At 38.0% G+C, this 25946-nt stretch overlaps 1 protein-coding gene across 6 annotated transcripts in view; it reads left to right on the forward strand.

Annotated features, from left to right (window-relative positions):
- CNKSR2 (connector enhancer of kinase suppressor of Ras 2) overlaps positions 1–25946 on the forward strand; it is a 2909208-nt gene that overhangs the window by 2374252 nt on the left and 509010 nt on the right. For all 6 annotated transcript variants that reach the window (XM_044072276.1, XM_044072278.1, XM_044072277.1 and 3 more), the window contains one exon: positions 2476–2642. In XM_044072276.1, the coding sequence (XP_043928211.1) occupies positions 2476–2642 (167 nt within the window). The remainder of the gene's footprint in view (positions 1–2475; positions 2643–25946) is intronic.

Raw genomic sequence — 25946 nt, forward strand, 5'->3', positions numbered from 1 at the left:
GAAATTAATAGAACAAAAAAGGAGTCTGTCTGTGTTGAATATTGCATATATTCTTTGCTCTTGCGTGGATATTAGAAGAGTTATCAAAGTCGGTAATATAGTCTACATATGTTTTGGGAAGAGGAGAGACATGTACCCATGTGTTCAGTATGTCTTATGGTGAGGTGCTACACCAGTTCAGGGATCCATGGCTACTATTGCTGCTTCCCATTCAGTGTCTGCGTATAAGAGATGCCACACCAGTATGGGGCCCTGGGACTGCTGCTTGCTATTTTTCTGTATATTAGAGGTGCTATACCAGAATGGGTCCCCAGGACTGCTGCTGATGCTTGTCATATAGTTTCTGTGTGTGTATGGAAGGTGCTATACCAGTATGGTGTCTTCTGCTGCTACTGCTTGCTATTCAGTGTCTGTATATAAGAGGTGCTACACTAGTGTGGGGCCCCATAGCTACTGCTGCTTCTTCCTTTTAGTTCCTTGATTTTTGTGGTAGCAAATGTTGTTTCTGCATTCTTAGAGTTATGGCAGATAAATTCATCTAGACCATATGACTCTACCAAGAGTGTGTGTGTTGCCTACACTCCTGTTTCAGAATCTCATGTACAGGATATTAATGCTTAGCCAGCATTTGGAAAGTATCAAAGTCTAGAGACATGATACATCTTTGTTTGTATAAAATCTCTTTTGGCTTTAAGAGACTGTAATTTCTGGAATGCACTGGAGTAGTTTGTTGCTGATTTTGCAACAAACAAGATGAGAATCAGTACCTCAAGATACAGAGACACTGTCTTCTTTAAGAAAAGAGTGCATTGTTGTCTTTAGGTGAGAAGGAGAATTCCACCATAGGTGGAAGAGTTTAAGTTATTTTGGTTTCTTGCTCAAAGGTGAGAGTACAGGGGACCTGCAGACTGATCGATGGCTTACTGTAGCAGTGGCTGTATTGTAGAGCTTGCAGTGGTCCATGGTGGTGGGACAAGAGATGTGTTATTCTGTCCATCTCTCACAGTCTGAGTTTTCATCCTTATCTAGTTAAATGACCTTTGAATAGTGACTGAAAAGATAAGATTACAGAGATTCATAAGGTTGCTGGCTGCACTTTTCATGACAGAGTGAGAAACTGTGCACTTCAAGAGGATCTCGTAACAGAGCTGTTATACATCCAAGTTAAGAGGAGTAAATTGAGGGTTTCTATTAATCATGTCCTCTGTTCACCTCCCATTGGAAATGTACAAACCATTGCCCATTGAGAAGAGGCCCCAGGGCAAACCTGGTACAGACTGTAGATTACATCTTTCAGCTTGCCTAGGAATTCTAAATGATATGGAAGGGTGAGCTGAGGACTGTTGTTGGGGATAGCAAAGTCTTATTTGCCCTACTTAGCTTGAAGGCAATGAAAACCATCAGCATGTCAACTGGATTAGAAATTAAATGGGTAGAAAAAGGTAAGCATTTTCTGCAGGAAAAATGATACCTTACATTTGAAATAGATTAATTAAAGAAGGTCAGGTCAATACTGAAGACCACATGGGTGGCCCACTGAGAACCATTTTTCATGGAGGCCAGCCTCCTTCTGTGGAGGAGCTGTGTTCCAGATTCGTATCAAGTGTTATAAATGAGGTCTCCAAATCTAGGAGTAAGTTATAAATCTTTAGACAAGTTGCATTTTGGTCTTTATGTCTTAGCTGAATACACTTCAATAAAAGTTTTTTTTTTGGTGGGAGGGAGAGTATAAGTATTTTTCTGAATATATAAATAAGTCCAAATTGAAGTTGTCTATAATTAAAGTCATGGAATACTTTATTGTCTTCAAGAATACTCAAATACATTGGGCTGACAGCACTTAATATTTTCTGTACAATATGGGAACGTTCAGGGATTTTATATGTAGTGACATCTGTGTAATTAGTCTTTCATGAAGACTTTAGCAGCAAACTTTATTGCTTTCTTTACAAGATATTGCCCCAGCTGTATAAGTCCCATCACTTTAACTCAAAATGGAGTTACTGATACATTCACTGTCTCTTTTAACTGTGGGTATTCATATGCTTCATTGATACATTTATTTTATTTTATTTTTATTTAACATTTGTTTACTGGGAAAGTCTGACTGGGACAGAGTGCATTTTCAACAGAGGCCCAAGCAGAAATGCTCCAGATGCATGTCTTTGGACTGTAGGAGAAAACCAGAACACCCAGAGGAAACCCATGTGAACACAGGGAGGACATGCATCATCTGCACAGAAGGCACCACAGCCGAGAATCGAACCGGGAAATCTCTTGCTGTGAGGCGACAGTACTACCTGCTGCACCACTGCGCACCCTATATCACTCAATTGTCTTGTTGACAGTTGACATTCAGCTTTGCAAATTGTTGTTGTAAAATAAGCTTTAAAACAGACAAATGAATAAATTGTACTTTGAAAAACTAGCCTCAATACACAGGAACAATGACATCATATTCTTTTGATTTATTAGGTGCTGCAATAAGTAAAAGACGTATTTCTTGTAAGGATCTTGGTCGCGGAGACTGTGAAGGCTGGCTTTGGAAAAAGAAAGATGCAAAGAGTTATTTTTCCCAGAAGTGGAAGAAATACTGGTTTATTTTAAAGGATACATCCCTTTATTGGTACATCAATGAAGAAGTAAGCAATAGCTGTTTTATTATTTACATCCGTTATTTATTTTATATCAGCATTATTTATTTTCATTGTTGTTTTACTGATTTGATTAAGTAATTAGGCCCTACTGTTTTCTTCACAGACACTGCTTTTTTCAGTGGAAACGTGATTTGCTTTTTGCTTGATATTATATCATAAGTCTGTAAAATCCTTTTATTCAATACTGCATCCCTTTAAATCATGTGTACCAGCATGCCACCTGCCATAATAGCTAACAGAATTTTTATTTTGATCTTATGTGGACTACTTTAATTTGGCTTTGGATTTTTCAGTTTTATTATAGGAAGATTTTTTCTTTATTTATCCAGCAGTATATTGCATATGCAAAAAATAATTATAACCAATATTAACTGACTGATTTGTTCATCATTATAGAGCCAGGCCAGTTTATTTACAGTGTCAAGACTGTTCAAGATATTAAATACCAATGTGACACAGTCACAGCAAATGCAGATGTCTGGTGTTATAGAAACTTGCCTAGAAAAAGAATTACACAAATCTACAGTTATAAAGAGTACAGGAAATGGTTATGCAGGTGGCAACAACAGTGCACACAAACACATAAGGCTGTCTGAGAGATCATTATAAGCACTGCAAGTAAGACATAATTATTCCCCTTGTTAGAAAGTGCTGAAGTTTAAATGTAACATTCTTACACTCTGTGGAACATATTGATGAAATGTGTACACCTTATCTGAATATTTTAGTCTTCCAGCAATTAATTTGTCCGTACACTTCAGGAAGAAATCAACTTGAGCCAGTTTTGTTGGATTGTAATGCCTCTTTAAGTGTACTAAAACTTTTGCATAAAATTAACTATAGCTGTGTATTAAATGGTTATATATTGAAGATTTATCCTCCCGTATCAGAATATTTGTGGAACGAATAAAATTAAAATTTATTAATACACACACACACATATATATATATATATATATATATATATATATATATATATTTTTTTTTTTTTTTTAATTTTTATTTATCATTTGTTGACCGGGAAAGTCCGACTAGGTTCCACAGAGCCTGTTTTCAGCGGAAGCCCAGGGAGAAATGCTCCAGATGCATGTCTTTGGAATATATTTATACAAACACACACACACACACACACACACTATGGTTAGAGAATTGACCATGGATTTTATTTTAGATTTGAAAAAAAAATCTTCTGTTTTTTTTATCTCATGGAATTATCATTAGTAGAATTAAGGGTATTAAAGGTGTGAATTGCTTATTTGCATGATTCAAAAAGGCACATTTATTTATTGGTAGATGAACTGGGCCACTAAGCCCCATTTTCAGCCACCTATGTTACAGTGACGTGCATGAGAATAATTATACATGGTCTATGTATACATATGTGTACAAAACGCAGTGTTAAGATGGCTTGATGTAAACAAAACCCATGCATATTACATTACACTGTACTGTCTAATAATAGTCTTAAAGACTCCATTGAAGGCTCTTCTTGAATGAACCTACACCATTACAGCTGGTCAGGCTGCATTATTTAGGTAGTTCACTTGGGCAGGCACATTTTGCTTTTTCCTGAAGAAAGTGTTTGAACTGAAAAGAGAAACTGGTGAAAGTATTCAGAAGTCTAAGGCCACTGCCCACTAGAGCAGGAGTTCCAGATTCTCGTGTCACATTTTGAAAAGTTGTTAACAAGACTGGGTTATGGAGGAGTATAGTACTGCCAGTACTCATAGTAGAGTCTCACCTAATCTTAGCACTCCAGGACAGTGTTTCATTGATAAAAACTGCTTGAGTACACACTGCCTTGAAGGTGACTATATATGAAAATTGTATGAACTGAAGGGAGAGATGCCACATTGTATTGTATATACTTCATCCTGTGGACTGTTGTATAATTTATACCAGCAAGAAAAGGCATGTGGGTTTACTGGGTTAAAGATGAGCACAAGCTTTGCACACAAATCTTACTGGACAAATGAGTGCAAAATTAAAAACTGATTTTGCATACTTAAGCCTGTGCATTTTGCAGAATCATTTTTCCATTAATAGTGTTATTTGACTCATTTGTAAGAGTATGCACAAAAAACATCAGTGGTATATTAGTGTAAAATTATTTTAATTCTAGACCACATGATAAAATACATAAAGAAAGGTTGTCGCCTTAGTACAGAGACATGGAGCCTTGATTGTGACACAGGTGTCAAGGGCTTCATTAGCATCACTGGCACTAGAAGACCTAGGGAGGGAGAGGGGTCAAGGAGCAAATGAGAGGGTGAAAAGTCATGGATTATGGCCAACTTGCATTTCCTGGGAGGGCATTGGAGAGGGTTTGTTGCACATGGGGGTGCACTGAACAGGTGCAATTTCCCTGGTAAAGCCACCACCCATGCTTCAGGGTTGTTGACAGGACTGCTTGATGGGAACATTCCTTGTGGAAGAAAGACAAGTCCATTGCACGCCCCCTTCCCTTGCACATCAAAGTGTGGATGGTGATGTTTGATTAGAAACAAATAAGAAAACTATTGGACCACCCCAATGGCTGCCATAATGATAGCTCATCTCATAGGTTCATAGGTTCATAGGCTGGTACTAGGCTATCGGCCCTAGGGCCTATACAAGCCTAGAAGAGCAGGCCCCTGCACGTACGGTAGCTGCACGGCTCCAAAATCCAATCGCATTCCAAAAAACTTGTAGAGCCAGCAAACGGTGACAAGTATAAAGTAATTTATTTGTTAGGAAGACATAAAGCTAAAAATAAAGCAAACCGGTTTCGGCTGTCAAGCCTTCTTCAGTGGATTAAATGAATTAAGCATACAGGCAAATATATACAGTATAGCACCACCTGAAGTCAGTAGGTGTAAATTGCATCCTTCGTTAAAGATATCCATTCAAACCTGGGGGAAACAGGGCACCCAATTTAATGATCCATTTTTTTTCCATATTGTTTAATAACTGATGCCATCCTGATTTGTTATTACTGTTTCGCTGTATTCTATCAATCACTGTAAATCTAAATGTGACTTTGGGGTGTTTTTGTGTATGTGTATAAAGCGCACTTGTTAGTTTACTAATTCTAATATCACTGAAGTGTTCTGATATTCTGAATTTGACACACCTGGATGTGGATGTTTGTCCCACATAGAAGGCTGAACAGTTACAGGAGGCCATGTAAATCACCCATTCAGACTGGCAATTGGCAAAAACCTTTATAGAGAATACTTGTCCAATATTTTTACCAGTAAATTCTTTCATCTTTACAATGGGTACAGTGTCTGCATGGGAAACATCCCTGCAAAGGCCCCCCTTCCAAAGTTATTTGTTTAGGGCTGTTGTCAGATCTGTTCACTTGTTTATAATGATTCAAAAATGAACCAATGTTCTTCCCTCTTCTATAGGAAAAGTGACATGTATCCTCTAACAAGGTGCTAAGCTTGGTGTCAGCCAATAGGATGTTCCAATGTCTGTGGACACTGTTAATGAGGACATCTGTATTTCTCCCATAGGTGGTGCTATACTATATATATTTGCCTGTATGCTTAACTAATTTAATGCACTGAAGAAGGCTTGACAGCCGAAACTGGTTTGCTTTATTCTTAGCTTTATGTCTTCCTAACAAATAAATTACTTTATGCTTGTCACTGTTTGCTGGCTCTACAAGTTTTTTGGAATGCGATTGGATTTTGGAGCTATGCAGCTACCGTACATGCTCCTCCTTTTTTTGACATTGGGTTTTCCCTTGCTGTTGGTCGGTGGCGTGTTGTGGATTGAGACTCCCATGTCAGTGGAAGACTTAGCTTAGTTAGTTATACCAACTGGAGGACATCTTTATTGCTTCTTTCAATATATTTATGCTTTTTCTACAGAGTGAAATAACCGGGACATTGTTTGTCATTCTAAATAGGGGATGAGGTGAAGAAGCATTCTTTTCAACATACGCTAAATTATTTTAAGCTCATCGGCCCATCCCCACACTTTTGGATTCTATCAGGTACTTTGAATATACATTGGGCTACCTTTGGATGTATAAGGATTTTTTTGTTTTGTGACTTTGGGACATTTTTGCAACTGGGGGTTTACCCTTTTGGTGGCATTAGAAACTGGATTGTGAGAGATAGCGGCAATTAGCCGCACGGAGGCTGAGTGTTGTCAACTGAACATCATCTGATTAATATTATTTTTGTTTGTGATTTTGGGATATTGTTTGTAACTGGGGGTTTACCCTATCGGTGTCATTGGATACTGGATTGTGATAAATAGCAGAAACCAGCCCCATGAAGGTGGAGTGTTGTTAACTGAACATCATTCGATTAATATTATTTTTTGGACATGTTCATGCAGTTTTGATATTTCTATCGCACTGGACCACCTGGATACTGTTTACATTGGTGCAATTTGGGCATTGGACTATTTGCCTACAGGACTCTTTGCATACTGTGAGACAGTTAATTACATTTATTATATTTTTAGGATTTTGTAATACTATAGGTATGTCCTTCCTTTATGAGTAGGACCAATCTATGTATGCGGGGCACATTTGTGAAACACGGAAAATATTATAGACCATTTTATGGCTTTGGAATGGTTCAAATGGGGAATACTTGATAGTATATTGTGCTTCGTAGTAAACATCATCCTGGTTATTACAGGCGCCATTTTGTTTAAACGAATGTGTGAAGCTAAATACTATTTGTTCACAGGTTCCATGCTATTTCTATGTATAGTGGGCCCTTGATATACTGAAAGGTCCTTTGGGGTATGTTAGGTTGTTTTGAACCATTGGAACTTGGTAACCAATATATACAGGGGTATGTGGGGGGGGGTTCCTTCGATTCCCTTAGTCATTTATGACGTATGGTTAAGGGACAGCTGTATGTTGTATTTAGTGTAGAGAAGAGACACAACTTGGAAATTTCTCAGTAATCAAACTATAGATTGTACGGACAACCTAGACCCTAGGATAATATGTGTTTTAGTTACGGACCTATGCAAACATTTATGGGTCTCATGGTGTCTTAAAGACAGGTGTCATCACTTTATTTCTTAATGAAGGCTTTATAATTTATGAGACAAGCTTGATTACAATTGAGCACAGGCTTGTGAAGACGTTCTATTCATATCTTTGATTTAGGAGATTACTGTAGGGTCCAGTTGGGGATGCTAGTTTACCATTGTCAGCGATTTTCCTCAAATTTTTATATGTTGACTATTTGCAGGGACACTTTCGGAACTTCTCATTTTCTTAGGATAACTGGATACAGTAGTTTGCAATAATTATTATTTGGGGACTGTGATTCCTGTCCTGTCATTTTATCCTGTTTTCTATATTACCTAGTTATTGTTTGTGTAACCCTCACACATCACATAACTAAGGTATATGGTTTAAGCCTTAAAGCACTATTTCACTTATGTGACATGGGGATCTTTTCAAAACAAAATATATTATATGGGGCTCTTTCAATATCTCCATAACAAATAGATGGATTGGATAGTATTTTTGATTATAAAGTATGTTATTGATTGGCAACTTTGGATTTCAATTGGACAATATTTATGGAACTCAGCACTGCATACTTATTAATACAGGGGCTGATATTGTTCTATTATACAGATTTTGGAAGTTTTTGATACTCTTATGTGGACATAGCACTGCAAGTACATATAAGGGGAAACAACCCAGCACAGTAGCTATTATTGTTCTGTTTTTTCAGTACTTTTTTGATCATAAATGACAGCAGGGGCCTTTTTGTCCTCATTTATGCAGCGAAGTGATGTTGAATATCTGAATAATTTGATTGAGGACTTGGCACTGACTGTTCATAATTTAATTGAACACCATATATACTTTGATTATGTTTGCCATTCTTTATCATACATGAGTCAATAAACTTTTTATATAGTTTTTTATGAATATTGTTTTGGTATTGATTCAGTCCAATATGGAACTTTATTGAAAGGCCTCTCATCTGATAGAGATGACCTAGCGGCTTTTGGCCTCACCAATCTGGGTGAACATAATAGCAATGAAGCCTCTCTGACAACAAATAGATGTGAGGTCACTTTTCACAAATTGAACAAAAGTATGAGGACTCTAAGAGCCAATGTGTGGCATGCCAAACTTTTATAGACAAGGATGTATCACCTAGAGGGCTTAGAGTCCGCACACAACCTCTAGTCTCTGAGGCGGACCCCATCTTACTAGAACAATGGGCCGTGGCACAGCACAAGACATCAATGGAATTTGTTAAGATTTTGGCCTCATATCATGACAGGATCATTGACAAGAACATTCTAGAGATCACTGATATGTGTAACGATATTGTCAAATGTGAAGGGCAGGATGGTTACCAAAACAACCTAAAGAAACTAGGGCAGGATCTCCTAACCCTAGAACAAACATTGAAAGATAAGAAAATGAGTAAGTTCCACCGAGATCTCACTGACTATGAGGGTGGGCATCCGTTCTCAACCAATAAACTTGTCAGATTTGATTCTTTTAACAGGAAGGTAGTAAAAAGGAAAAGACCCCGGTCCATCCTCAAAAAATCCAATACATCCAGTTGTGATGAATCAGGGGAGGAATCCTCTACGACTTTGGACTCCAATACACAACACAGCTCTGACTCACCAGTATCCAAAAGGAGGAACTCTTCCACCCCTTTAGGGTCAAGTGTAAACGTGGGGGAGGAAACACAGGGGTGGACAGCATGGTAGATCTGTTGAGGCTGATTGTACAGAAATAAATAATGTGTTGAATATATCATCGACTGAATTGTCTCCTACACATATAAAAATACTGAATAAAGGTCTGAACTTCATACCTGGTTTCTTTGTTCCTGAAGACACATTTGCTAAAGATGTCTCTGATTTTTGTAGATTATTAAACTTGAAAGTATTTATTCAGACAACTGCTGACTCAGAACCTAACTCCAGTTTCGGGTATCATAAATCAAACTTCGTCCCACCCATGCATCCCAATGTGTCTATGTTTTACAACTCCATTCTCAAAGATCTACACTTTAACTTTAGGGATATTCGGGCTAAACACAATAATGTGTCCAACAAGGAGATGGACATGATTTGAGAATTGGCAGATAACAAGGAATTTGTAATATTGTCAGCAGACAAAGGTGGAGCCACTGTGGTTCAAGATTGGTATATATACAACTCTGAAGCTATGAGGCAATTGTCAGACAATAGGTATTACACACATATGGTAATAGACCCTACACCCAGTTTTAAGAGGCAAATAGATGTGTTTTTGCAATCAGCCAGGGAGTAGGGAATCATAACAGATGATATTCTGTATCATCTTACAGTATTTGACCATTGTAGTCAATATATATATTTTTTACTTAAAATCCACAAAAATTTACAAAACCCACCTGGTCGACCTATTGTCTCAGGCAGAGGCTCAATCACAGAATCACTATTCCAGTTCCTAACATTACATCTCAAACCTTTGCTTAAATGTGTTACAGCTAGAATACAGGACACTTCGGAGTTTCTTCAGATTATATCAGACATGCAGTTAGAAATGGGGTGGTATTTGTGTACTTTGGATGTTTCTGCATTATATACCAACATCCCCCATTGGGCAGGTTTAGATGCCTTAGAATATTGGTTAATCAAGTCCGAGTTATATCCACCAGGTTTCAATACATTATTGCTCTGTTTGGCTGAGCATGTATTAACCAAAAATGTTGGATACTATGGGAACAATTGTTATTTACAGACCAAAGGCACTGCAATGGGGGCCTCGTTTGCTCCAATCTATGCCAATCCCTTCATGGCTTACATCGAGGAACAGATCATTTATGATAGAGCTCATAATATATACATGGATGAGATCGACATATGGAGGAGATATCTGGATGATTGCTGGTTGGTATATACCTCAAAGAGTTTGTCACATAATTGAATGAGAACAAAATGGGGCATTCAGTTTATGATTACATTTGACATAGATAAAATCACTTTTTTGGCTGTATTAGTAACTAGAAATGCAGACCATACACTGACAACTAAGGTCTATCGGAAATACCCAGAGTATAACTCCTTGCTCCATGCCTCCTGCTTTCATCCCCCCCATATATGCAGAAACATCCCAAAGTCACAATTCTTACGTCTGAAGAGAATTTGTTCTGATGCTGAGACTTATCATACATATGAGTCTGATTTGGTTAATAGGTTCAGTGACCGAGGGTATAAGAAAGGGGACATTGCTCATGGTAGATGATGTGCTGCAAATAAAGATAGGGATACCTTACTTCAATATAGAGACAAAAAACAAAGTAATAAATCCCAAATCAGATTGCTGACCACCTATGGGAGAAATACGGATGTCCTCATTAACAGTGTCCGCAGACATTGTAACATCCTATTGGCTGACACCAAGCCTAGCACCTTGTTAGAGGATACATGTCACTTTTCCTACAGAAGAGGGAAGAACATTGGTTCATTTTTGAATCATTATAAACAAGTGAACAGATCTGACAACAGCGCTAAACAAATAACTTTGGAAGGGGGGCCCCTGCAGGGATGCTTCCCATGCGGACACTGTACCCATTGTAAGAATATGTCTAAGACAAAAGAATTTACTAGTAAAAATATTGGACAAGTATTCTCTATAAAGTTTTTTGCCAATTGCCCATCTGAATGGGTGATTTACATGGCCTCCTGTAACTGTTCACCTTCTATGTGGGACAAACATCCAAGTGTGTCAAATTCAGAATATCAGAACACTTCAGTGATATTAGAACTGGTAAACTAACAAGTGTGCTTTATAAACATACACAAAAACACCCCAAAGCCACATTTAGATTTACAGTGATTGACAGAATGCAACAAAACAGTAATAACAAATCAGGATGGCATCAGTTATTAAACAATATGGAAAAAAATGGATCATTAAATTGGGTGCCCTGTTTCCCCCAGGTTTGAATGGATATCTTTAATGAAGGATGCAATTTACACCTACTGACTTCAGGTGGTGCTATACTGTATATATTTGCCTGTATGCTTAATTCATTTAATGCACTGAAGAAGGCTTGACAGCCGAAACCGGTTTGCTTTATTTTTAGCTTTATGTCTTCCTAACAAATAAATTACTTTATGCTTGTCACTGTTTGCTGGCTCTACAAGCTTTTTGAAATCCTATACAAGCCTAGCCATAACAATTCCCTGGCTATCAGGGCTATCATGTGGTTATCACGCTTGGTAAAAAGGGAACTAACAAGAATGAATCAGTTGGAGGAGGGAGCTGATGATCAGCAGAAGCAAATGAATAAAAAAAATGCACAGAGAAAGGTCAATCATATGTTAATGTAAAATTATTTTATTTCTGATCTACATAATAGCATTGTTCATAAATCTCAAAGTACCCATTTTGCTATATTTGACACTTAAAGCATGCTGTGGTCATTATTGGCCTACACTGCAATTCCAAAGAAGCCTACATTACAGTGTTTGTTTGTGTGTTTCGGCTTTTCCCAGTTAGGGGTCGCCACAGCGGAACTCTGGTCCGCTAATGATTGGCAGTTGATTTTTACATACCAGCTTGCCAGGCCTGACGTACAACCTTCAACGAAGGTACGGCCATTCACGCATGTCTCCACGTAGAAGACGCTCTAGCTGAGAATCGAACCAGACAGCATCTTACTGTGAGGCAGACTTATTATTCTAATTTCTGCTGTTAGACAGGAGAACAAAGAACATTCAATATTCAGAGAATATTTTATAAGAGTACATAAATCTTTCAACGTCAGAAACTGGTAATCCTAAATATGTTTTGTCTAAGTATATGCTTATAAAGAAACCTTTGACTTGCCTGCAGAACGTTTTGCCATAAAGCTGTATAGGATGTGATATAGCATAGCTGTATGAGTGAAAAGCCGAACATTCATTACCTGTGGGTACACAAGCATTTTATAATGGCAGTATTAGAACTGCTGTAATGCTTTCATTGTGCAATTCCCTTGAGTCTTAGTTTATTTGCAGTTATGACTTTCATTATTTTAAAATTAAGCAGTATTTTTTTAAGATTTCATACACTTGGTTCAAATGAGTCTAGCCTTCATTTTATTGTTATTCTCTGATGCTATGAAAACTGAAATTCTCAAAAGTGTTCAATAAATATATGGCTAGAAGTTTCAGCGATGCAGTAAATTTATATGTTAGAATTACTGCAGAGTATGTTTTGCTTTAGCTAATAAGTACTAACTGTTGCCTCACAAATTCAAATTTTGGTTTTAGCCATACTGATGTGACATTTTCAGAGTACAGTGCTAAAGTAAATGACATATCATGTGGGAAAAGACCATCTTTGTGAAAAATGTGAAACTGAATTGTGGTCTGATTCTGTCTGCACAGTGATTACCCTGGTCCCTTCATTTACTTATTAAACTGTAATCCAGAAAATGCTGAAGAAAAGTCACACCATTCAAACACAAAGCTAAAAGTAAAAAAAATAGTTTTTTTATAGTATATCCTTTGGCAAATATGGGCTTGATTGTTAAATATCAAAACATCTGGATGTGCTACATTTTGGTGAATACATTAGATGATTAAAGTAGATGTTACTAACAGGGTTGTAGCTACATAGCTGTGCATTAAGAGGGGTACTGACTTTTGTTCAGGCTTCTTTTTTGTGCTTTAGGAGTGGAAAGAATGAATGAATGTAGTGGTAATTTTTGGGTAACTATCCTCATTGCCTTCAAAAAACTATAATGTTGTTGGCAAATCAGTTCTGCAAATTGAAATGACACTCATTTGAGTTCAGCAGTATGAAATTAGAACAGAGAGTTACTTTGAGCTTATAAAATATCAACTTTGCAAAAAGCTGCACTCAAATATATCCGTTTTCTATTAGTGTGTTTACCAAACGCTGAAGCGACCAATATTACCTTAAGCACTGGTAGGCATGTTATATAGGGCCAGATTCCAAAATATTTGTTCTCATTGGAAGTGACTTACTTTATCCTAATTCCAAAAGACATGTGCTCAGTGAAAGTGACTTACTTTGGTGTAAGGCTTATGTATAAACAGACTTACACTGGGGGTCATATAACAAAAGATTTGGAAATCTTTCAGAATTGGGCAGGCTTATATCAGAGTAATTTACACTGAGAAAAAATGTTTCAGAATCTGGCCCTTAGGAGGCAGAATTGAAACAGTTTTAAATGGGCAAATGCAATTATTTCTCTCTTCAGTCCTGTTGTATTACTCACTGCATGCAAGAGCAGAGAACTGAAAACAGGACAAAATTGTGAGATGGTAGAATATCCTGTCTAATAATTATAGTAAATACAGTATTATGGCTAAAAGAATTATGGAAAAGCAGCCTGCATATTAACTGGGCATCTTAAACTGACTTCTTATACCAAGCTGAAAGTATATATACTTGAATATTTTATGTGACAGAAAAGGATACAGAATGGCTTCATAAAAAAAAAAAGTTTCCATTAATTATTAGTGTCTTATTCAATGTGACTCAAAGAACATTAATAGTCAGATTAATAATTTAATTAAGATGTTTTTGTTTTAAAAAATAGGTTAATACCATTTTTGATTGTAATTCTAGTTTGTAAACTCTAGGTAGCAGCATAACACTGGGTCAACTCTGTTGCATAGTACGAGTTAGACTGATGCCAAATTGCAGTAGAGTTATACATGCCTGTAAGATTTATTCTCCTTTTTATGCATGCCGTTGAGACCTTTCACAGTTTGTTTGTACAGTTATTGACTATGAAGTCCTGCTATGCAGTCTGAATTAGAATCAGATTTGTAAATGAAAAAATATAAATACTGCAGTGCAGAGCAGAGCAAAACCTGAATCACAGAACTAGAACCTGCAACATTAATTTCAGGTCATAAGTATCCGCTATATATATTGGATGTTTGTGTTTTATAGCCACAAATGATGTAAGTTTGACTTCCACTTTGAAGCTGAAACTGAATTTAAGATCATGTGTCTTTGTGTGTGGCAAACACCTGTAGATCCACACAAGGATTGTTGTCACCTTCACTTCCTTAATCACATCTTGGGGAAAATAAAGTTTCTCCATTTTGATGAATCCCAGTTCTGAATGCATTTTTTACTTGTTGCATTCAAGATAAGTCTATACTTTCCATGTTGGACTTCTTAGTAACAAATGCCATAACACATATATAAGAAATCAAGAGCACAGAGCAAACATTGTATTTTTTTCTCTGTTTATATTTAATACATTGAAAATAACAATCCATTTTCTAGTAATATTAGTAATAATAATAATAATAATAATAATAATGATGATGATGATGAAAGATGACGGCACTAGTGACATTTCAGAGCCACTAGCTAAAATATTTTCATACCTCTACCTGAATATTCCATATGAGATCAAGGCAAAAAGAGGTACCTCTATCAGTAGGCCAACATTTACTCTTAACTTTTGCAAGAAGGCCTCCTGTAAGACTACATTATGCAGTTGCCAGTGCTGCAGTATTTCTTTATAAACCATAAGATGTACAGATTTCAACAAGTAATGTTTGACTCTTTTGGCTACAGTACTTTTGATAGTATAGGATGTGTCTGTTACTTCACTGCAAGATTTAATATTACCTCAAAGTGTGTCACTATGCCCAAGAGAGAGGTGCATCATGGTTGTCATCATACTGTGCATCATCAGTAATAGTGTTAGGTCGATCATCATCAGCTATGGATACGGTGCATATTCATGTCACCTTGTCTGAGCAGCTACAACGGCATGTCAGTGACAGGAGACCATTGATTTTGTTACTCTCTGTCTCTCTGCGACAAGTTTATATGTCAAGCACTTCCTCATGGTTTATGTCATTCAAGTTAGGTAGTAAAGAAGAATTGTTATGTGTGCTGTCCTTAAAGCATTACTGCACCAAAAATGTCAAAATATCTGTTTTGTTTTGCACAAATACACCGTGAGACAGTCATACAAGAATGTTTTCAGTCATCCCCTGCCTAATTGAAGTTGTTTGCAGCCAGGCACTTACTCTGTAGTCATTTAAGTCCCAAGCATCCCTTTGAAGCATTGATTAATGTCTATAACATAGGTCTGTGTACAGCATGCATAGATATGGGAATGCACATGCAAAAAACTTTTTTGTGAAGACCTGGTGATGAAAATGATGCCTGCATTTCTTAAGTGTATAGGGAGTAATATTTAGAGATCTGCGGATAGATGGGTGCAGAAAAAACATGATGTATGAATGAATTTCATAACATCCTATCTTCAGCTCTCTTTATTGACCTGTCCAAGACCCTTTCAACCAGTCAACTCTTCTCTCTCTTAAAATTCTCTTCTCTTCTTTCCTTACCTGTCCAACCTTTTTGGTTCCTTCTGTCTCTCACACTAACAGACTAACAGGAACAAGGAACTCTCCTCTTCTCTCCTCTTCATCCTATCTCCCCTCCCCTCCCCAAGGCTCTATCCTTGGACCCCTTCTTTATAAATGACCTATATCCCCTCTAGCTACTTTACATTACAACTGCTGATTCTTGATGTTCTGCTTGATGATTCCACACTAAATCCATCTCTGAATATACCAACTACTCACTCAAAAAGTATTTCAAGCTATATTTAAACTTTTTGAAACTTGGTTCTAAACTCTACTAAGCAAAAAAAAAAAAAACTCTTAAGCTTTTAAGCCCTCATTAGATTCTCTAGCTTATCATTTCACTATCTTATCTAACACCTATCTACCACTACACTGTGCCCACACAATTGACAACCAACACCTTGTCTGATGGTTGGTCACTTCTTATACAATTATGTGTGTTTCAACTACTATTAATTAAAACTATTAAAACCTCCTTAACCTCCCATAGAATTAAGACTTTCTTCTTCCTCCCAGCTAAATCTACTCTTCTCTCTCAACTACTCCTCTCTATACTAACCTCTTTCTCCCCAACTCTACTACTCAAACTAACAAAAAAATAATTAGCCTGGAAGCCTACTAGGAAAAACCAGCTGCTTTTGTTGCAACTGGCAAACGAACTGAACACTACTGTCCTGAGAAGGTGCAGCAACTGAACTGAACAGAACTGTACTACATGTACTTCTTTCCCCTTTTACTTCTAAACCACTTTTTTGTCCAAATACTCCTAACCTCCTAACTTTTCTCTACTCTACTGCTAAACTCCCTAAAACCCCATAATACTCTAACTGGTGACTCAAACCTCTCAAACTAAACTCCTCTAACTGAACCTAATCAACCTCCTCTCAACTCACCACAGAACTTACTTCCATCCTACTATAACTAAACCAAATTCCAACTAAGCTTCTTTCTGTGTCCCTTAACTACTTTCTCCTCAAAGTTGTTTCCCCTTGTCCCTCTCCTCTCCTCCTCCTTGTGTTTCTCTCTCCATAACTCTCTTTCCCCTCCTCCCCTCTTCTCTCTCTCCTTTCTCTTCCTCCCTTCCTCCTCTATCTCTCCTCTCTCCTTCTCCCTCTCCTTCTTCTTCTATTGATGTTTCTCTCTCTTCCTCTTGATTTTCCTTTTCTATCTTTCTGTATTTCCTATCTCTTCTCCTATTCTTTCTTTTTTTTTTACTCCTTCTCTAATAACTCTTTATTTTTTTTGGTTATTTTTTTTTTAATCTCTGCCTTTTTTATTTCATTTTTTGTTTTTTAATTTGTACAATTATCTATAATCTTTATTTACTTTCTGTAGTTTGTATAGAAATTTTTGTTTTTTATTATTGTTTGATAACAATTTTCTTTGTCTAAGTTTTCTTGTTCAAATATATGTGTCTCTATATCTATTGTCTTTTTCCTAATAACCTCTAATGAAACCATAAATAAATCCTGCTAAAATGATCCATGGATGCATACCAGACATTTCTGGCCTCCCCCCAAGCACACAGTGTAGGATGTCTTTCAGTTTTCACCTAAAATTGTGTGCTGTGGATTAGATCACTGAGATCAGTGCAGCATTATCACTGCTGACTACTCATGCAGCCTTTATTAACAGTTGTAAAACACTGACAAGGCTGTCTTATTAAATGTCTGTCCAAAGGTTACAGAATAGAGGATACACTTTGTATTTGAGACAACTGTCTGGGGCTAATGTCTACATACCATTTATCTGACCATATATCTGTACATATACAGATGAATTGCCTACTTCTACTATGGCATTACATGCTTTATAAAATATACAGATTTCCAGATAATGGGAGCTTCCTGGACTCCCTGCCACTTTTGTGGTGCCAGGACCACTACAAGTGATTGTAAACAGCACCACAGTCACATGGTACTAAACAAACAGCAGGGTTCCAGATTCTACCCTCTCTACAGATTAGCCACAGTAGCCTGACTATAGAAATTCAGCATAATCTCACTCTAATTACATTCTGTCAGAACAAAACATGGCAGACGAGCTGAGCAGGACCAGAACAGACCTTCATAAATGTAAACTGAACCGGGGGTGGGGGTCTCCCATGATTTGATGCAGCTATGTGGAGCACCTCAGATCTGTTTGCCTTCATTCACAACAAATATTTGGCAAAGTTCTGCTCTAGGACTCCTTTTAAGTAGGCATGGAAATAAATGCATTCTCATTTCCTTGGATGGGAATGTACCTTTATGCCTTTCTATCATTTTCAGTGGTATCCAGGGTCATTCTGAAGATTCAGTAGGACTATCCAAAGATCAGTGTGATGGCTCCCTTTTGGACAGGCAACAGTGGTTGTCCCTTATTTTGAAAATGGCCAAGGCCAATTACCTGAAGCTTCCTCACAGACTGAACATACCCACATAAGTTAGGGGTTGTTTGATATACCCCAGCTTGAAACAACTTCAGCTAAAATAGAGTTTTAATACATTTTAGGCCTCTGTTTTATGAGGGTGCACAGCAGGTATTATAGGAGGCAAACAAACCTGCTATAGGAAATCTTATACTACCAAATTAAAAAGATTTTCTAATTGGTGCCAGAATTTGAAATAAGACCCTCGTATTGCTACTGTATCACTGGTTCTACAATATGTGTGCAAGTTATTCATCTGTGATATTTCTTAGTTCTCTGTCAAGGTTCATTTTCCGGCATTTCAGCATGTTTTACTTATATCGATCCCCCTCTTTCAGTGTGTGAGACTGGGTTTAGAGCAAGGTCAAACCCATAGAGGAAAACAGCGGGACCTTCAAATGTGGACCACCCTACTGCACCTTTTAAAAAAATTTTGTGTAGCTCCAACAAGAGCCCCCACCTAACAAGACTAACTCGAGTCACAAGAGGTGCGGTTGTAACACTCATTTTGTCATATACAGGCCCAATGTGGCTCTTGTAGACGTTTCTACAAGGGCATAAAATATTAACAAACTAAAGGCCAAAATGTCCCACCATTTATCTGACATAAGACTTAAAGTGCTCAAAAATCCACTGGAAAACCCTGTACATGAAAGATTCAGCTTTCATGTACTAGATAAACTAGAGATGGGGCCTCTTGAAGGCAAGAGGAAAACTATTTTGGAGAAGGTAGAGCTCCATTGCATCAGTAAACTAAATGTCTGCAAACCACTTGCACTCAATACTTAGCTTTCTGTCAAAAGTGTTTTAATACTAAGAAAGCAAAAATCACAATCTGTTTTATTGAAAACAAGGTGAATAGGTCTGGAAATCTACAAAAAGTCTGATGAAAAAAGTGGAAACCGAAGCGCTTACACTGCTATATTGATTTCTCAGGTGGATCTGAAAACACCATTAGGGAATCCTAAGTATCTGAAAGCAGGAGACATTTTGTTTAGTTAAAGTAGTAACACACGGTCCTGTTTAAAATGGAAAAAGGAATTATCTTGCTTGAACTGTCTGAGTCACTGTTCAACTTATCTTGAATATGGTAAACTGATATTGATATATAATACACGCACTGTAAGAGGATAGGGGAAAATTAACCAGTGTGGATACCCCACCCCATTGATAGACATTTGGTCATATTTAAATAAGGTATGTTTTACCTCAACAAACTAAAACACAGTCCCATTTTAACATATTCAAATTAGGCATATTTTACCTCCAACAATTAAAACACCTGGCTATTCTGACCCCTCCCCTCATAAAGTCCTTATAACAAGGACAGTGCTCCTTCTTAATCCAATTAGATTTGATTGCAAGAATGATCATCCATCTGTAAAGACCAAATAAAACAGTTTTTCTAAAAACTTCACCAGTTGTCTTATTTCTCTGGAGAGGAGGGGTAGATAAGCTATCTAAGGTCAGCTGTGGGCTAGATTTGATTGTATTTCAATTCAAGCCTTGTTTTGTTTTTTCCTGTTTGTCCTGAAATCCAGGCCCATGGATTATGAGTAGGATATCACAAATTGCCTTCAATTAGTGGATCTTTGGTATTCTAGTTGCACTGTTCGCCCATATAAGGGAGTCAAACACTCAAGCAGCACACTCCATACCACCTTCTGGAATATCAATTATCATGGACCTCATTAACAAGGACATTGGCAACCTCCAGAAACTTGATCCCACACAGTTTGGTTTTGTCAAGGGGAGGTCATGCCTGTTAAATTTGATTGACTTCTTTGAGACAGTCAACAAGGCCATAGATGAGGGAAAGACAGTGCACACCGCCTACCTTGACCTGACCAAGGCCTTTGATACTATTCCCCACTCAGGTATAATAGATAAACTCTCTCAACTAGGCATCAATCCATATGTTACCAGATGGGTTGCAAACTGGCTCACTGATAGAACCCACCTAGTCAAAATAGGGGAAACCACCTCAAATAGTAGATCCATAACAAGCAGTGTACCCCAGGGATCGGTCTTGGGGCCTCTGCTGTTTGAAATATACTTCTCAGAGGTGCAGGCCAAATCTAGTGGGCTATGGCTGACCAAGTTTGCAGATGACTATTGCAATTCCCCTAGTGATGTGGGCATCCTCCAAGAGGGTCTCACTCAAACAAATGACTAGTGCCAGAAACATGGTCTCAAACTGAATGCCAAAAAATACATCATCATCCCTTTTGGGGAGAATGGCATCCCCACAAACTATCACATTGATAATAAGGCACTAAACATGCAATCAGTCATGAGGGACTTGGGAAACTAGGTTGATAACAAACTGACTTTTGACCACCATATTGCCTCAGCTGTACAGAAATCTTTCTACATGGCCCTCCTCATTGGTAAGGGTATCTCATCCAGGGGCAAGGTGGTCATGCCAGAGAATCCAGGGCCTCAAACATCTACCCTATACAGATAGACTAAATGCCCTGTCCTTCTACTCAGTCTCCTATGGACTGCTGAGAGTTGACCTCTGTCTGGCATACAAAGCAATCTCAGACCCTATCCTGATGGGACTGCTGCATATCCGCAAGTCAAGTTCCACTCGAGTAACCTGCACAAGAGACCTCAGCCTGGTCTGTGACATCAGTATGACTTGTTGGCAGGACAGATTTGTTTCCCAGAAACTCCCCCTTTTGTGGAACAGACTCCCATTCCACATAAAGCAGTGTACCTCATTAAAACTTTTTAAGCGCAACCTGGATAACTGAATGGGGAACAGAAAATACACCCTTGGGATTCCACCTATGTCCCTGCTGGACAGTGGCATGGGGGCTGACTTGTTGTAACATGGGTTAATTCTTGGCTAGGCTTGTAAGGGCCTCAGGGCCAATAGCCTAGTAACTTCCTATGATCCTATGAATATCTGACCATGCCGCACTACCTAGAAGATGTCACTGGATACTGAGGATTACCAATTTAAGGATGTAATTAGAGCACCACACTGGTCACACCAACTCAAGTGGGAAAGCAAAGACATGGCTGCTCCTCCAAAATCCTGACGTAATGAACATCATGGACACAAACCTTGCCCATTTGAAGAAAATCCTTAACAGACTAAAAGGATTACAATGGGGGGAGATCTATTTCAAGAACAGCCTGGACAAAGGAATTCCACCAAGGGAACTCAGGCTTATGAAAGAACCAGTCTGGAACAATGCTTCTGAGGAACTAACACAGCAGTGGAACAAAACACTTGAACAGGCAAGCCTCAAATTAGTGGACATCCTACTTGACCACGATAAGGCCAAACAGGATGCCACCACCAAAGAAAGTATGTCTGTGTAACAGGACTGTGAAGATAATCCCAGGTCCACAGAGAAACACCAGAATATAGGTAAAAGGGTCATGGACTGTGAAGTAAAAAAATAAGGAAAAAATGGCCAAAATGGGCAGAAACACTAAAGAGCAGGAAGAACCCAATTGGATTTTGGAACACAATTCTAGCAGAAGTACCAGAGGTCATCCACACTCCAGCAGTAGGTTTTGCAGAAAGATGTATCCACATAACCACCACATCACAGGAGACCAAGCAAGAGGACAAAACACTATAAAGAGACCCAACAGGACCATAGCAATACAGTAATGCAGGCAAGAGGACAGAACACTACTGTGGCAAATGAGGATTTTTCAGAGGGTTCTGTCCCCACCTAGGCTGAACTTTGCTACTCAATCCCCCACCCACCCCAACACCATTTATCAAGGGTTCTCAACCCAGAAGAGACCCAGCCACAATCAAACCACACCAGGGAGCTACCACATAAAGGAACAAAACCACCAGAGGATCCCAAAGTCACCACAGGGATGCTATGGGCAGAGGAACAGAGTGTGGGTAGGGAAGACAGAACTTAGTGACTTGGGGAACCACCCACAAGACATGGGGAACAGTAAGATGGACAATGCAATGTGAAGATCTGGAACCATGTGACAAAGCCCCTCACAATGATAGAACTTATTTTAAGTAAGGGAATGACTGTTATCCCTTACAGTAGACATAATTTAATTAACACTGTTATAGATCTTAAACTTTATGTTAGAAATCTCAACTTACAAGTATTTTTCAATGACAAAGGAGTAATACAGACATTCAGAGTAATGTAAGATTAGTCAAGTGGAATTTACCCAGTGACATTTGCTACCCAGTCCACCCCACACTCACAGCTTTCAAGAGCAAGTGTGAAACAGACATCTGGAAGTTCATCAGTAAACCTTCCAAAAATAAACTTTACAAGTTAGCCAAATAAAATATCAAGGCTTTAAGGAACCTATGCAATGACAAGACTAGACTGGTAAGGATGGTGTAATTATGGTCTCAGATGCTGTCAGTTATGTTAATAAGATCAAAAGCATGCCTAACAATAAAAAGTATTATGACAAAAAGGACCTAGGCACAGTGTAAATGGCTTATAATAATATCCATGAAGAACTTAGAAGGATGCAAGAGGATGTTTAAATTATTTACCTTAGCCCACCCAAAGATCCCCAACTTTTTTGGAATCCCATAGCCTCGTAAGAATACACCTGAATCCCCCATATAGACCAGTTGTGGTCGATAACAGAACCCATCTCAATATTCCTTGAAGTTCAGATCAAACACTTGCAGAAAGAAATAAATCCATTATATTAGACATGTTGGATTTCCTCAAAAAGATTAAATGTATGCCCATCAATGATGGCACTATCTTGGTAATCATAGATTTAGAAGCATTGTATACTGTGGTTCCACATCAGTACTGCATACAGGCCATCACTGAATCTTATCTGAAAGCAGGTCAGCCCTTCCTGGAGATATTGAGAACTTAGGTATGCTTTCGGACATCCTCCTCAGTAACAACTATTTCACTTTCCTTGGAAAGTTTTACAGACAAACCACCGTCATGGGCATGGGTGCTGCCATGGCACCCAGCTTGGCTAATGTAGCACTTGGGAACTGGAAGGAGGAGACAGTGTTCCAAAGTAGGTACATATGTTCCATCAAATGTTATATATGGTTTATGGTTGGAAAGAGAAGAATCTACCATGAAAGATTTTTTTGACTTCATTAATCAATCCTCTAACTTCCTAAAATTCACATGTGACTACTGCAAAACAGAGGTTAAGTTTCTGGAACTCACCATAGCTAAATATCTGCAGAAGGGCACTCTAACTAACAATCTGTTTAGGAAACCCACTTGAATAAACGTGCTGCTACACAATAGCAGCATGCACCCTCGAATCACAAAAAAGAAGTTTCAAAAGAATTAAAAGATTTTTCCATCAATCTAATGAACTTACAAAGGGACCCTCTTGTAAAGGGCGGTAGGGAAAAATGCTTCACAACATCCTGGAACCAATTAGAACTCTGAAGCAACAAACTGACCCAAGCCTAAATGAGCCCCTAGGTAGGACAACTAGGGAGTTTCAACACAGATATGCTGACACAAGTGATGAAAAGAGAAAAAGGAGCATGGCTTTAACATTCTCATTCTGAAGAAGCCATTTGTCGAAAGTATTTTTAAAATGTTAAAATGTTATGGAATCCTTGGTATCGTAAAGCAGGACAGTTTGTTCACTTAAAGTACTACATGGTTCTGTTTAAACAAAGAAAAAAGGAATGATGTTATTTGAACTGACTGAGTTGCTGTATGGCATACCTTGAATATGGTTAACTGATATTGATATATAACACAAGCACCATAAAGAGGATAGGGGAGGATTAGCCAGTGTGGATACCCCCACTCCATTGGTTTAGTCATATTCAAATAAGGTGTGTTTTAACTCCACCAATGGAAACATCCCCCATTTTGATATATTCAAATTAGGTGTATTGTAACTCCACCAATTAAAACTCCTGGCTATTCTGACCCCTTCTTTCACAACGCCCTTATAACCAGAGCAGAGCTCACTGTAAAGCCATTAAGATTTCACTACAAGATCATTCATCCATTTGTGAAGACTAAATATTTTTTTTTCTAAATACTGCACCAGATGCCGTATTCTTCTGGAGCAGAGGGGTAGATAAGTCTTCTACAGTCAGCTGTAGATCAGATTTGCTTGTATCCCAGTTGAAGTCCCCTTTCAATGTATTCCTAAATGAATTTTTTAAAGAAGTTCTGCATACTAAATAACATAAGAAACGGGTGACTCCTCCTTTGGATTTTAATTTCTATTTTGCAAAAATGAACTCTCGTTTTAATTTATCCTGCTTATCAGGCTAATTTGAGTCTCTTAACATGGAAGACAGTTTTGCTAATTGCTCTAACTTCTACAAGTAGAGTGCATGAGTTGTAGACCCTCATGAGAGGTCAACCTTATCTCATATTGTACAAAACAAGTATTTTTGAAAAGTAATCATTCATTTATGCTTAAAGTGGTATCTGAGTTTACTTTGAGACAAGCTATTTTTCAGAACCAGAAATAAGGGAGAAAGGATTCTTCATATTCTGGATATCCACAGATAAGTCAGATGCTCTCTTGGCAGAGTAAAAGCTTCAGACATACAAATGAATTATTCATTTCTTATAAAAGAAAGAAAAAAGGACAACCTGTGTCAAAGTAGATAATTACTAAATGGTTGTCCCATGCAATTTCCTTTTCTGATTGCCTTCATAATCAATCAATTCCATGCAAGGTCAAGGCACATTCTACTAAGTCCTTAGCTTCTCCAGTGCCTTTTTTAGAAAGGGGGTGTATTCTAGAAGTGTTTTAGAGGCAGCAACTTTATCCACTGTACCTACTTTTAGAAACCACTATGAACTAGATTCCTTTTCCAGGTCTAGTGCAAGATTTACCAAGTCCATTAACCAGGGGCTCCTGGAGTCTCATCCTTTCTCCTGCCAAACCTTATAAGCTATGGTATTCGAACCATATATAACTAAGGCTACTGCAGTAGTGATCTTTTAATGATGATAATACAGTTGTGTAAGTAAACTTACCATAACTGCAAATGTTTGAATAGATCACTTCTTCAGTAGCCACTCCCTGTCTTTATTCTTCCTTTATTTTTATAAGATGTTTTGATTGCTAGGGTGAGGGCATTGATTTAGTTTTAGCTAGTATTGACCTGCTTCAGGGCTTTAGCCTCCTTCTTTCACCTGGCATGAAAGCATTGAAAAAGGGCTTGGTATCACACCTCTCAACTGTCCAGAGTTTTGCCTCATATTTTTGGTCTTTTCCTCATAAAATTTGTGGCTTTCTGGCAAATCATTGAGGGCTGAAGTTACTATATAATGATATAAATTTGTGTTTTAAAGGTCATATCCTTCAGAAAATGCATGCTAACACAAATCTTGTTATTCTAACAACTAAATTAGAAGAGCAATATTTCAAATCTGTCCCTATTTTTGGGCCTTTGTCCACCGATTATTTTATGCTCGCCCCAGATTTATTGAACTAAGAGGTTGAGATGTATGCTTAGTGTCCAGACTATTGATTTTCTCCAGCTCTGCTTTTGCTGTCAATGGTCAGGGCATGTCGAAGTTTCCTTTAAGCTTTGGAAGCTG

The sequence above is a fragment of the Protopterus annectens genome, chromosome 5.part0 (assembly GCF_019279795.1).
Source record: "Protopterus annectens isolate FY-2018-M chromosome 5.part0, PAN1.0, whole genome shotgun sequence".
NCBI lineage: Eukaryota > Metazoa > Chordata > Ceratodontiformes > Protopteridae > Protopterus > Protopterus annectens.